The sequence below is a fragment of the Calonectris borealis genome, chromosome W (assembly GCF_964195595.1).
Source record: "Calonectris borealis chromosome W, bCalBor7.hap1.2, whole genome shotgun sequence".
Classification (NCBI taxonomy): domain Eukaryota; kingdom Metazoa; phylum Chordata; class Aves; order Procellariiformes; family Procellariidae; genus Calonectris; species Calonectris borealis.
Window position 1 is genome coordinate 11738843 of NC_134351.1, and position 15375 is coordinate 11754217.

At 42.4% G+C, this 15375-nt stretch overlaps 1 protein-coding gene across 1 annotated transcript in view; it reads right to left on the reverse strand.

The window, feature by feature from the left end:
- Nucleotides 1–4313: 4313 nt before the first annotated feature.
- LOC142074937 (ankyrin repeat domain-containing protein 55-like) overlaps nt 4314–15375 on the reverse strand; it is a 45999-nt gene continuing 34937 nt past the window's right edge. The window contains 5 exon segments of the mRNA XM_075135953.1: nt 4314–4337; nt 4891–5159; nt 5162–5502; nt 8196–8363; nt 9659–9843. Coding sequence (XP_074992054.1) covers nt 4314–4337; nt 4891–5159; nt 5162–5502; nt 8196–8363; nt 9659–9843 — 987 coding nt within the window.

Consider the following 15375-nt stretch of genomic DNA (forward strand, 5'->3'; position numbering starts at 1 on the left):
ATTAGAACAGTAATAATAACAATGAGAACAACAATAACAGAATATACAAAGCAGACGATGCACAATGCAACTGCTCACTGACTGCGTGTCACAAACGGGGGGCGAGCCCCCCCCACACCTGGTTTTTATACTGAGCATGATGTCACATGGTATAGAATACCCCATTGGCCAGCTGGGTCCACCACTCCGGCTGTGCTCCCCCTCCCCGGTGCAAGCATCACCCAGCAACAGCCAAAGCATCAATGGGCCATCAACGCTCCTTTCACACTAAACCCAAAACACAGCACACCCCCCAAGCTACTGGGAAGAAAGTTAACTCTGTCCCAGCCAGAACCAGGACAGGAACGATATAAATTGCCTTGGCGGCTTTGTAGCTGGTACTTGGACTTACCTATTTATTGCTGGGCTGTGCAAGATAAAGCTATAGGAAAATAGTTGTAGAACAGTTTCCTAGAAGTGCACTGAAGTAATTGTCAAGACTGCTGTAACTATGTTACTGGCTAAATGGATTGCATGAAAGGAGCTAAAGTGGTTATCAGACAAACTGCCATGTTATAGTGCAGTCTTCAGCTCAGCATGGAACAAGATTCTGCTCCAAAGCCCACAGCAGTTGATAGACATTGGATCAATCTATTAGCTCCCGTGGGTAAAGCTGATGTGTATTGGGCTAAAGCATGAAGAATCTGTTATGGATGAGCTGTGTCTAATAGAAACAGACTTTGGTTTCCTTTTCCCATGTTTTACTCTTTATTTATTCTTTAACACCTCTCCAAGGTGATCACAAGGTGCATGTAAAAGTTGGTAAGTGTCTTCTATACACATCACATCCACTGTGCAGAAATAAATAAATATATCAATTCCAAAATAGCAGAGAATCAAGCCAGCTGCTCCCGTTAGTGCAATTCAAGTTATATTGGTTTCATTGTGATGCTTATGCTGAGAACTAATGGCTTATTATGTATGTACCATTATAGCTCTGACGATGGGAGGTTGTTTTTTCTATCAAGAGATATGTTTGTTTCATAAATGGGGATATCTGGCAGCAAAACAACAGTACAAAGCATAATCATGTTTGCAAGGCTGTTATGAATGCTTGGAAATGAATTCTTGTTGTCTAAAAGATCTGTCATCAAGGGGAAGTATTCTTCTGCTCTTCCTTCCTATCTGCACCACATAACATCAGAGAAAAAAGTTTTTCTTTCTTTAAGACATCATCTTTGTCATCCCCAAGAGCATATTTATGATGGCATTTGGTTTTGAGTGAAATGGAAAGGAGGCAATTTCATGATTATAAAATGCAGGACTGTTCTGCATTTCATTTTGTTTATTGACATTTTTTACAGGTGGTTCTTTGATTTTCCTTTGCATTTGGGTAGGTGAACCACATTGTGGTGTGTTTTGTGGAAAAGCTGTAAATGTTATGATGAATGTCCTACTGTAAACCAGTCCTTCAGTTTGAGAAAGAAACAGCCACCCTGATCAGCTTTGCTCTACTCTTTCCTGGCCAAGAAGTGCTTCCTGTTGGATTATACCATACTGCTTATGCCAACATAAGAGTAATAATAGCCTATTTTTTACATTACCTATTCAAGAAACTAGAAGGTACTGGGCTGCTGTACAAACCTGTAATGAAGTATTGCCTTAGACCTAGCAGGTTAGTAATCTAAAAGATGAGTGGGTGATAGAAAAAGGCTCCAGCTGGTTAGAGGGTGCTAAGAGCTGCCATACCATTTGAGACAGGCCTCCTTTTACCCATATCACTTGGAATTTCTCTACTTAGACCATTTTCCCCGTGGAAAGTAGGTGGCAGTACATTTTGCAAAGAGAGATGATTGCAAAGCTCGTAAATACATAATGCTTCAGATTGTGGATGCCAGCTCAGCACTGTGGCTGGCAAGGACTCTTGCAATATTGGCAGTACTTTTTGGTACAGTCCGTCTTTGCTCTCCCCAGCGGAGGGCAAGACAAAGTAGTTATTCTGAGAGAAACCAGTGGCATGATAGTAAGGTAAGTCTCATTGCTACACACAGCAATCTCTCCCCTTTGTATAAGTGTTAAGGCTCAGCTAGTAAATTGACTCATCTTTCATTTCCTGGAACATAGAAAACAGAACAAAAAACCTCCAAAAATCCCCATCTATATGCCAGCTGCCTTAGTAGCAGTAAGCACAAAAAATAGCTCTGACTTTAATAAAAGGCATGGTCATGCAAGACAATCAACACTGTGTGTCAGCTGAGAAAATAATTTTCAAATTGAGTTCCCCTAGATTATTGATACCCATAATCCTGTCCCGGATATTCAGTGATTAGGAAATTACATGTAGCCCCCACAGTCATGACTTGAGAAAGGGCGTATTAACACTTCAGTGTCCATCAAAGACCAGATGTTGTTTTTTCCCTCAGCTAGGCCTCCTGCAGGAAGAAAAAAAAAAAAAACAACCAAACGAGGAAATGTCTTTCTGAGAGAGCTGCCTGCACAGCACTGCCAGCTGGGCTGGAGCCAGGCTTACTTTGCTTCTGATCCCTGTAAGCCCTGCAGGCACAGTGCACTGGAGACCTGGAGATCATACAGTAAATGCAGTTCTAATTCACAGCAAGTCAGGTGGCTTTAATTACAGGGGCAGACAGATTTAAACCACACACATAGACGTGAAGAGGAATAAGCAGATCTTTTTATCGTGAAGAAATGTTAGACGGTATCTGGGTTTTTCAATGTATTCCTGTCAGACACTGTCTCCTTACAAGCTTTTATTTCACATGCTTCAGTGGAAGTCCTTTATGCCAGCTACAGGAATCTTTTTACTGTTGGAAAGTTTTGTTAAAGGGAGCTAGTACACAGAGAACTGAGCTTAAAGCAGACTCAGGCTTTTTTTTCCTCTGAGGTAGATAAACTGTCAGAGATAAAATTACTTACTCTTCCTTTGGACATGCAAAGACAGCTCCCATTGTAACAATTAGAATATTTCCCAAAATTGATACGATTTTGCCCTCATTCATTCATGTAGACTGCTGGTCCTATACTGAGTCCCTCTACAGATCGTGGAGCACTGAATGGATGCACAGGGTCCGTCCTGATTCATTTGCCTGGTTGCAGCTTTTTGTCATAGGATGTTCATAGAAAACTACCTGTCCTTCTGTCCAGAGCAAACAAGGATTTAACCATACAGTATTCTACAGTCTTAAGAAAAATCTATAATCGCATTTTAAATAACATAGTAGTTTTCCCATAGTCATCCTCAGGTTTGGTTTATCCAGTTTGAGTTCATTCCTCCTCCTACTGTCCACATGAATGATCTCCAATATCTCAGCCTCACTGGGCCCTATTATATTTAGGTTGTAAAGAAGCCCTGCAGGTTTTCTTGTCTTCCACATGTGAGCTGAACCTTGCAGAGTTCAGTATAGAAAGAGTTGTGCTGGAGCGATCCTTGCTAGCCACATGGAGTTTGGGGTTTGTATGGTTGAGTGAATAGCTGAAGAGTGCACAGTAAAAAAAGCAGTGACACCTACAGACCAGGTCTATCAAGCTTTCAGGAACTTGGCCTGATGCTCAGGAAGTGGAACTTTTTGAATAGCGCCTTTTTACCCTGAAAAACTATTTCCAGCCTTTATTTGCACAACATAGAATCACCTGTCATTCTGAAATTGCCATCTCTACTCTCATTATTAGAGACGTGAACAAAGATTTGTTATTCTATAGATCCCTTTGCTTAGGGGTCAGTACAGTTTGCACTACCGTGCAGAGCTCAGATAGTGACCTGACCTAACTGAGGGTTCCTCTCAGACAGGATTTCTGTTCACTCCTCTTTCCACTGGAGAATAACGGCTCGTGTCTGCTGGGGTGAGGGTAGATTAACTTACTGTGTAATGTTTACTCCTTGTAATGGTGTACTGGTAGGTTTGGGGATTGCTTTTTCTTGCTTCATTTTCAGTTTGATATTACAGTGGTTGGAAGGCATGCTAGATGTGTTTAATTTTGGCATGGGACTAATCCCAAAGGAGATGAAGTTGGAGACACTAATATGTTGAAGTAAAGTCCAGCATGCAGGCCAGCCAGCCAGATTCATTTAAACATGGATATGAGTCAAACAAAGTACTAGATCCCAAATCCTGCCAAACCCTGGTTTTGAGTTTACTTCAGAATTCTGATTCTCTGCTTCATTATTGTTACATTACAGTTTCCAAACCACAATATAAAAGCTTTTACTCTGTCTCTGTAAATTTAGCAACCTGAATTCAGCTTTGGAGAAAACTTAAGAACAGCACATTAAACCAAAGAGCTGGCACCCAGGGTTGGAGGAGTGGGAATGGGTGACACTACAGCCTGGAGTCAGAATATGTCTATAAGGGGAAAGGGGCATATTGTGGAGCCGTCCAGCATGGCGCATGTGGGCTTACCTGTTTGGATCCAGAAGCAACTCTCAGCACAGAGATTTGAGTGCAGTACTGTTCCCTTGCACATCTAGTTCCAGGATTAAATGCAGACACAAGGCAGCAGGCATGGCAGTGGGCATTAACTTGCAATTCACAAAGCACATATGTAATCTGGAGGCACTTACCTTGCTCAGGTACCTTATATGCTTCCTAACTACCTGCATTTTTGCTTGCTAATCAGACCTACTCAAATCTCTTATTTCCCACACCTAAGCTCCTTGCTACAGCTGTCAGCTGATGTCCTGTGCATACGTTATCTGCAATTGCTACTACATACAGGGAGAAGAAACTGAAAAAGATATTAAACAAATAGAAATGTCATGGGTCAGACTTACCTATTTTTTCTGACTCAGCTTGCCACATCAGTAGAGATTATAGGATATGGGAGATGATAGAAAAGAAAGAAATTACCTGATGGAGAACTGGGAAGTGAGGGAAGGTGGGGAGGGCACAAAAGCACATGGTGAGATCTATCAGAGTTTAAGCCATTTATCAGTTTGTCTGAAGGAGTCCTAGTACAGACTTTATAGGAGAGTAGTTGGTTAGAGTCTGTGTTCCAGGGGTCATCCAACAAAGCCTGGCAGCTGCTTCTGTGGTCCAGCAAGTTGTGTTCACTCCTACTCTTTTGAGACCTGTGTGCAAAACAGTGGGTGCTGGTGCTGGAGGAGAAGCTTGACATTGTGCTCTGGGAAGCAGTTAGGAAGGAATTGCCTGCAGTGATTGGGGGAGGCTCTGGGTTCTGACAGGCAGAAGTCCCTGACACTCTGGTGGCTTCTTTTCTGGTATGAGGTACTTTGTGTCTGTGCTCCTTCTTTTAAAGTCAGCAGTGGTCACACACTCATCTGAAAAGTCTTTGCAGTTTGTGTCCATAATGCAATCAAAAGTGGTGATGATGTCATCTACTTCTGAGGTCTCTTCTCTAGGATATCGGTCTCTGCTTCTGTCCTTCTGACTGGTTTTCTGATCATCTTTCTTCTTTTTGCAAGAGAAGATGTGGTTCAGCATACTGAATCTTCCTTCTTTCTTTAGGAGTCTATTGTTCTGGGAGGGAAACTGATGAACTGGCTCAGATCTACTGGAAGTACAAATCAAAATGTGATGTCATTATTGCCAAATAATGAAATAAATACTGCCTATGGTAGCCCATGAAATTTGGTATATACTGTTTAGATATATTTGCAGAGGTGGTTCAAGGAGGCAGAAAATGAGGAATCCAAATTTGTAATTAACAAAGACTAAAAATGATACCATATTACTTCACTCTTTCTTATGGGGTTCATTGCCTTACACTCATCTTAATGTAGGCTCAGTGCAGCTATCGGGAAAAAAACCAAACAAACTTTTCTGGCTTCAGCATCTACCAGCTGCAGAATCATTATTCTTAATGGTGAGGCAAGATCCAACAATAACAAAAAGAACACACTGGGATCTTTAAAACCAAGTGACCTTTGTATTATATCATATTTGGAAAATGGTATTTCCAACAGCACAGTCATTGCTAACACTGTAACAAAGGCACTAGTTCTCCTCTCCTCTCCTCTCCTCTCCTCTCCTCTCCTCTCCTCTCCTCTCCTCTCCTCTCCTCTCCTCTCCTCTCCTTTCCTTTCCTTTCCTTCCCTTTCCTTCCCTTTCCTTTCCTTTCCTTTCCTTTCCTTTCCTTTCCTTTCCTTTCCTTTCCTTTCCTTTCCTTTCCTTTCCTTTCCTTTCCTTTCCTTTCCTTTCCTTTCCTTTCCTTTCCTTTCCTTTCCTTTCCTTTCCTTTCCTTTTTCATGTATTAAAGAGGCCTGGCACAGTTTCAGAAGACCTATCAAGATAATTACCTACAGTGGTGTTGCTGTAGTGATTTTTAGATGAGATTTTGACTAATCAACATTTCAGACCTACTCCGACAGGCAGAACACAGCAGAAGGAGGAGCAGGAGAGGTAATGTTACCCATGTCTCACCATTTGTAACACAGGAAATAATACTGACTGCTGACTGGAAAGAAGGGGAAAGCACAAAGAAATGTGATGATAAATGTCTTTGTAAGTGCATTCTTATTTACCAAAGTTGAAGAACTGAAAGGTATTAAATGACAGCTGCTGAAACATGAGAAATACAAAGAGAGAGAAAAATAATAAGCAATGGTGTACTGGGTTTGGTGGCAAGGTTTTGGGAGCGGGGGGGCTACAGGGGTGGCTTCTGTGAGAAGATGCCAGAAGCTTCTCCCATGTCCAATAGAGCCAGTGCCAGCCGGCTCCAAGATGGACCCGCCACTGGCCAAGGCCGAGCCAATCAGCAACGGTGGTAGCGCCTCTGTGATAACATATTTAAGAAGGGGAAAAAACTGCTGCGCAACAGCAATTGCAGCCGAAGAGAAAGGAGTGAGAATATGTGAGAGAAACAACTCTGCAGACACCAAGGTCAGTGAAGAAGGAGGGGGAGGAGGTGCTCCAGGCACGGAGCAGAGATTCCCTTGCAGCCTGTGGTGAAGACCATGGTGGGGCAGGTTGTCCCCCTGCAGCCCATGGAGGTCCACGGTGGAGCAGATATCCACTCTGCAGCACATGGAGGATCCCATGCTGGAGCAGGTGGATGCGCCCAAAGGAGACTGTGACCCCATGGAGAGCCCGCACTGGAGCAGGCTCCTGGCAGGACCTGTGACCCCGTGGAGAGAGGAGCCCACGCTGGAGCAGGTTTGCTGGCAGGACTTGTGACCCCATGGGGGACCCACGCTGGAGCAGTCTGTTCCTGAAGGACTGCACCCTGTGGAAAGGACCCATGCTGGAGCAGTTTGTGAAGAACTGCAGCCCGTGGGAAGGACTTGAGTTGGAGAAGTTTGTGGAGGACTGTCTCCCATGGAAGGGACCCCATGCTGGAGCAGGGGGAGACTGTGAGGAGTCCTCCCCCTGAGGAGGAAGGAGCAGCAGAGACAACGTGTGATGAACTGACTGCAACCCCCATTCCCTGTCCCCCTGTGCTCCTCGGGGGGAGGAAGTAGAGAATTTGGGAGTGAAGTTGAGCCTGGGAAGAAGGGAGGGGTGGGGGGAAGGTGTTTTAAGATTTAGTTTTTATTTCTCATTATCCTACTCTGATTTGATTGGTAATAAATTAAATTAATTTTCCCCAAGTTGAGTCTGATTTTCCCGTGACGGTAATTGGTGAACACTGCTGAGGAGGGGAGTGATAGAGTGGCTTTGGTGGGCACCTGGTGACCAGCCAGGGTCAACCCACCACAAATGGCAAAAGAATTTTACTTTTTAACAGAAAAAAATCAGAATAAGAAGAGAAAATCAAGGTAGAGAACTAAAGAAGGCTAGGAAAACACTCCCAAACCCTTACCCTGAGGATGAAAACTTGAAATTTATTTTATTATCTATCTGGCAAAGCTGCTTTTATGTTCAGTCTATCCGTCTGTCTGATTACATGAATACACAGCTAGTGCATAGAGATTTCAAAAAAGTGCAGGGCATATATCTGAGGGCTGAAATTATTTTGTAAGATAGATTTTCTGCACAAAGGTGACTGAGCAACAGCTATACCCACACCTTCTTGGTTCAGAACCCTCTGCTGACTGGCAGACTAGCACTGTAACCGCAGCGATGAGTCTTCAGTAGATGGCTAATTCTAACATTGCTATTTTGGTGGAAAATTTGAACTGAGTATTGCATATGAATCAAGGAGACATCACCCAGGGCTCAAACCCTTCAGTAGCATACAAAAAGCAATACCTTTCTTTTCTAGTCAGTGCCAACATGTGAGTAAGATGTGAACTTTTGCTTTACCTGCTCTCCTGAGACAGCAGCTTGATGCATGCTGTGTACCCACAGTACATTGCATATGTCAGAGGAGTGTTTTCATTGATGTCTTGAGGGGTGCTGTCTATCCCCAGCTCTAGCAGTGTCTGCACACAGTCAGCTTTCCCTGATGCTGCAGCCCAGTGCAAAGATGTCCTAGAGGAAAGGGGGAATATCATTAAAATAGATTAATAAATTTACTATTCAAACTATTAATGACACAATGAGGTGTGCTCCTATGCTAGTCATCCAGATTCACGACATCCATTTTAAGGAATTCTCCAGCAACTTATCCCACACTGATGTAGTTGCCAGTGGTGGGAATAAGACCATAGACCAGCATCTATCTATGCATCTATTTAGCTGTAGTAAAAGCAGATATGGGGCTGGAGAATGCCTATACATGCTATATATAAACTGTGCAAGAATAAAGAATAAAGTTGACTTCTCTGTGCCTGTTTCTTGCAATCCCAGTGATTTCAGATGGGTGCAGTCAGAAACATAATAGAATGGAAATCTGCTGTGTGTTTATATTGAACAGCTTATCTTTTCCCCTTTTCAAGTATGATACCTTCTATGGAAATATCCGAGAACGTGTAATAGGAGGTCATGTCTTCTTTACTGAGCTCTTAAGTGTAGTTAAACTCCTCCCTTCACCCTTCTTTCCACAGAAACAGAGCCTTCTCAGCTACATTTTACTGATGTTTAGAAACTTCTCCAGAACTCTGTTGATTTTATTTCTGTTCCATTTTATTGGACTTTTCCATGAAGAATGCTATTACTTTAAGTACCTGAGGGCCTAAGCTAAGAAAACCTTGGCTTTTGCTGAGCAGGATAATCAACCCAGAACAGTCAGCTGGTTCTGTTTGCATTAAATAAACTTAGGAGCAAAGTTCCAAGTGAGGCAGTTGTGGGGTGAAAAAGAGGAAAGATGATGACTCTTCTGCACTTAATGATACAGGGATTTCATCTTGGAAGGGATCAAATGCCTTGTGAGAATGGAAGGTGAAGGTTCCCTGGTCCTATAGGAATACTGTGTTAGCATCTTAACTGCAACAAGGGAATGTTGCCATTTCTTGAATGCAAATAGCAGCAGGATCCCAGCTTCAAGTTGTAGGATCCTGTTCTATTGTTTTGAAAAGAATGTTCATTTTTGATTGAAAGAAGTTAAGGCAAGTGGTGACAAAGTCCTTTCACATATAATCTTATCATTTCCTACCAGAAACACAAAGTTAAATAACATTCCTACTAGTCAGTTATTATACTAGATGTGATATATGTGAGCTGGACTGCTTTGCAGTGTTTCTGAGCAAGCACAGTTCTCTGTAAGTGCAGTTCATTAACTAGACCATGGCCTGTGAAACAGGAAACATGATTATAGAATAAACAGAGCTAGTCTCAGGTTAATAGAAAGGAAGCAGCAATTTCAGTTTCAGAGTTTCCATGGTTACCTGTCATCCACATCAAGGGCCTGCAGGTTGCACTCTGGGACTTTAGCCAGCTCACTGATAATATCACTGTAGCCTGCAGCAGCAGCAATGTGCATACATGTTTTGCCATTCTCATCATCGTAGTTTATTATTGATGGCCCCTGGTAGTGGTCCAGAATGATGGAACACAGAATCCTGTTGCCACTCTGAGAGGAAGTTCAGAGAAGAAAAGCATTTTACAATGTTCACACCAAACTGCGTTTTCTCTGCTAGAGAAGACTAAATACAATAATGGTGTTTTGTTTTGTGTATACCAGATTCCCCAGGTATGAAAGCCAAAAGCTTCCAATCTCCTGCTGGGAACTGGGTTTGCTTTATGAATTTCCTAGAACACTTTGAACACTAGAAAAATAATAAATAATGTGCCACTGTCTCCCACAGCATTCTCCTAGAGAAGCTGGCGGCTCACGGCTTAGACAGGTGTACTCTTCACCATGCAATGCTACAGGCTTGGGGAAGAGTGGCTGGAAAGCTGCCTGGAGGAAAAGGACCTGGGGGTGCTGATTGACAGCTGGCTGAACATGAGCCAACAGTGTGCCCAGGTGGCCAAGAAGGCCAACGGCATCCTGGCCTGTATCAGAAATAGTGTGGCCAGCAGGAGTAGGGAGGTGATCGTGCCCCTGTACTTGGCACTGGTGAGGCCACACCTCGAATACTGTGTTCAGTTTTGGGCCCCTCACTACAAGAAGGACATTGAGATGCTGGAGTGTGTCCAGAGAAGGGCAATGAAGCTGGTGAAGGGCCTGGAGCACAAGTCTTATGAGGAGCGGCTGAGGGAACTGGGACTGTTTAGCCTGGAGAAGAGGAGGCTGAGGGGAGACCTCATCGCTCTCTACAACTACCTGAAAGGAGGTTGTAGCGAGGTGGGTGTTGGTCTCTTCTGCCAAGTAGCTAGCGATAGGACGAGAGGAAATGGCCTCAAGTTGCGCCAAGGGAGTTTTAGATTGGACATTAGGAGAAATTTCTTTACTGAAAGAGTGGTCAGGCCTTGGAACAGGCTGCCCAGGGAAGTGGTTGAGTCACCATCCCTGGAAGTATTTAAAAGACGTGTAGATGAGGCGCTTAGGGACATGGTGTAGTGGGCATGGTGGTGTTGGGTTGATGGTTGGACTCGATGATCTTAGAGGTCTTTTCCAACCTTAATGATTCTATGATTCTATGATTCACTGCAAATATCTCCAAAGTTACCGAGTGTAAATTACTCAATGGCTTTCTCAGAAATAGCTTGGATTTTTTGCTGTTTTGCTAAGCTAGAGTCCAGAAAGATATAAGCCTATATTTTCTCATAGAAATTTAGGGTTGGAAGGGACCTCAAAAGACCAACCCACTCCTGTAAGCCTGTCCAAGTATACCTAGAAAAGCCATGTCAAATATTTGCTCAAGTGATTCTTGAAAACATTCTTAGCTAGTTTGCTCCAGTGCTTCAGTATCTTAATAGAAAGTTTACGTTGTTCTCTAACCTGTAAATGAAACTGAACATTTTACATCCTATCTTGGTGGAAATAGAAAAAAGAATTCATTATTTTTTAATAACAACATAGAAACACAAGGATGGAAAGGTCTTTCTAGATCATCAAATTCAATCCCTGCAATCACTTGCAGCTATGTTATATCATCACTTTCATAAACTTATTGTGCCCATTAAAAGCAATTAGGTTTTTGTCCCCATTATTCCCAAAGAAAGGCAGTTCAAGAACTTGTTTGCTTTAATTATTAGTATCTCTAATTTCTATTCATACTCAGTGCTGATTTATGTCCCTTTGTTTAGTGGATGAGGGAGAGGCTGTGGATGTTGTCTACCTAGACTTTAGTAAAGCCTTTGACACCATTCCCCACAGCATTCTCCTGGAGAAACTGGCTGCTCATGGCTTAGACAGGTGCACTCTTCGCTGGGTAAAAAACTGGCTGGACGGCCGGGCCCAGAGAGTTGTGAATGGAGCTAAATCCAGTTGGCGGCCGGTCACGAGCGGTGTTCCCCAGGGCTCAGTACTGGGGCCGGTCCTGTTCGATATCTTTATCAGTGATCTGGACGAGGGGATTGAGTGCACCCTCAGTAAGTTTGCAGGCGACACCAAGCTGGGCGGGAGTGTTGATCTGCTGGAGGGTAGGAAGGCTCTGCAGAGGGACCTGGACAGGCTGGATTGATGGGCCAAGGCCAATTGTATGAGGTTCAACAAGGCCAAGTGCCGGGTCCTGCACTTCGGCCACAACAACCCCATGCAACGCTACAGGCTTGGGGAAGAGTGGCTGGAAAGCTGCCCAGAGGAAAAGGACCTGGGGGTGCTGGTTGACAGCCGGCTGAACATGAGCCGGCAGTATGCCCAGGTGACCAAGAAGGCCAATGGCATCCTGGCCTGTATCACAAATAGTGTGGCCAGCAGGAGCAGGGAGGTGATCGTGCCCCTGTACTTGGCACTGGTGAGGCCGCACCTCGAATACTGTGTTCCGTTTTGGGCCCCTCACTACAAGAAGGACATTGAGGTGCTGGAGCGTGTCCAGAGAAGGGCAACGAAGCTGATGAAGGGCCTGGAGCACAAGTCTTATGAGGATCGGCTGAGGGAACTGGGGTTGTTTAGTCTGGAGAAGAGGAGGCTGAGGGGAGACCTCATCGCGCTCTACAACTACCTGAAAGGAGGTTGTAGTGAGGTGGGTGTCGGTCTCTTTTCCCAAGTAACAAGTGATAGGACGAGAGGAAATGGCCTCAAGTTGTGCCAAGGGAGGTTTAGATTGGACATTAGGAAAAATTTCTTTACCGAAAGGGTTGTCAAGCCTTGGAACAGGCTGCCCAGGGAGGTGGTTGAGTCACCATCCCTGGAGGTATTTAAAAGACATGTAGGCGTGGCACTTAGGGACATGGTTTAGTGGTGGACTTGACAGTGTTAGGTTTATGGTTGGACTTGATGGTCTTAAAGGTCTTTTCCAACCTAAACGATTCTATGATTTTATGATTCTATGATTCTGTGCCAGCATTATTATTTAGATTAAATACTCTTTTCCTCTAACTGGTATTTATTCTTCAGATGTATTTATAGACAATCATCATATCCCTTCTGAGCTGTTCTCTTGCCACTCTAATAAATCAAGGTCTTTTCAGTTTTCCTTGTAAAATATGCTTTCTATTTCTCTCATCAACCTACTAGTCCTTCTTTTGTGTTTTAGTTGTGTATCCTTGGAGAGGGGGATTAAAATTGTACCTAGTCATACACAGACATTTTTGCCAGATCTTTGTACAGTGACACTAGCTGTTCCCTATTTCTGTTAGAAATGCCTCTTTTGATATGTCGCAGAACAGCATTTGCCATATTCACAGCTGTGTCCCATTAGAAGCTCCTAGTCATTTTGGAGTAACCCTTTACACCTTGGTATTTCTCTTCCATAGTTGTTTCCAAATGTAGAGTTTCTAGTTTCTGGGAGGGACTTCTGTTATTAGCACCCAAGTGCATGACTTAAACATTTTATGCTATTCAATTTTGTCCCATTTGTATTACTCTAGATTTCAAGGTGATCCAGCTTTCCCTGTATGATATCCCCATTCTCTTCTGTTAATGCCTTCCATTTTTTTTTGTTATTGGCAGAGTTCATCAGAAAGCCCCTGTATTTTGTGCCAAGTTATCATGAAAATATTAAGCAAGATTGATTTCAAGCCTTATCCCTGAAGGTAATTTCCTTCCAGCCTCTATTCAACATTTAATTATTAGTCTTCACTTCTTGATTATGAGATACATCTTCTTTTGCTTTTCAGTACTTTTTCCCATTATTTTGTAAGATGCCTACTTATTCCAAAAATATCTTTTAAGGATGGATAGTCATCCAGTTATATCTCAAGCCTCTTCTACATACTTTTTTTCTCCGCTCTTGGGATGCAGATTCATGCTAAGTTTCACAGCATTGATAGGATAAATTCCAGGTCCCTGGAATCTGCAGGCCCCAGAGCTTCTCAGTCCAGCTGAGAATTCCCTTAATTTACCAAAATGTGTCCCTCTGAAATGAAGAATTTTGTTTTGTATGTACTTTGTTTACTCACCTGTTCAATTTAGAGTCTACTCATGATCATGCCATTCAAGCTTATTTTCTATGACCAGGCATTTTATAATGTTCTCATTAACCATGTTAAAATTATTATTAATTCTTAGTTGTCTGAATATCTAATGAAAAAAGAGTGTTGATCTTCATGTTCAGGAATACCGAGGTCCTATGAAGAACAGTAATTTTTATTCTCCAGTCCCTATGCCAAATGTCAATGTCCTCCATACTAGCGTAATTCTCAGTTACATTTTTTAGTCACTAGCATCAGAGAAATCTCTAGTCACATTCAGGGCTAACTGAATCTAGAAGTCTATTATATGCTTCTAGTGCTGCCACAATAAACATCTATCTATTACCATCCTTCTCCAAGTCAGTTTTGATACAAAAAATTATTAACATGCAGTATCTTACTATTTCTGTATTCATGTTCTAGTGACACTACTATTCCTCTAATTTTATACTGTCCTGCTAAGTCCAAATTTCACATCCTGCACCTACAGTTTCAATCCCTCAATATTCTTGCAGAACTCTTAGCATTTGCATAAGAGATTTCCCACTGTTCTTACTGGCAGACTGTTCTGTTTCCCACCAATCTTCCATTTTCTAGACTAAACAAACCATTTCAACCTCTCTTCATGGGTCAAGTTTTTCAACCCACTTATCATTCTTGGTGCTTGCTTTTGGCCTCTTTCCAGTTTGTCTACAGCTTTCTTCAACCATGGCACCCCAAATGACATAATCATCCAGCTGAGGCTTCTCTCCTGCCATTGAAAATGACATCGCTACTTCCTGTATCCCACATGTATCACACTTCTGTTAATATGTCCCAGAATGATGTTTGTTTGTTTTGTATCAACACCATAATTTAAACTCCTACTCACTTTGTAATCCACTAGTCTACTAGCCTACTACTCTTCATTTTGTGCAAACATCTTTCATTTTTCACAGTTCTGTATACAGTGCTATTTTATTAATTTTGGTTCATTCCTACAATTTATCAAAATCATTCTGAATTTCATCCTGACCCATGAAGTGCTTGGTGTCCCTCTAATTTGGTTCTAGCTGTGGGTTATATATGTGTTCTGTATTTCATCACCTCATTATGGAACAAATAAAAGCATTCTCATGATAAATCCCTGGTTGGACTGTCTGTGAGATGTCCACCTCCAAATATTATTTGAACTGTCCTGAATGTGGCTGATGATAGAGAATATATGATGTGTGATATAAGTCCCTGGGTTGATTTTGATTTCATTATTCCTTATTCTTCCCCACTGGGACATCCTATCTTTGGACTGAATTCTGGGTCCATTGTGCTTATACAAATTGTGCTATTGGCTTCATTCAGTGTGATTAAAGTTGCATGTACTGCTCAAATCAGAAAGGGACAAAGAATTGGACTTTTCATGATCACTCTCTTCACCACCTGCTTAACAAGCTTTCTGTTATGAACTTTATCTTGTTGGCCCTTTTCCAGTATTTCTGTGTTTATTACATGGTATTAAACTGATTCATTGACATTCAAACATATTATATCCAATAGCTTCTTATCTGAGAAAGCAATGATTGCTTTGAAGATGGCTATTAAATTTCTGTCCTGTTTTAACAATTCAATCAAGTTGTTAATTACATTTTCTAAATATTCAAAGGAT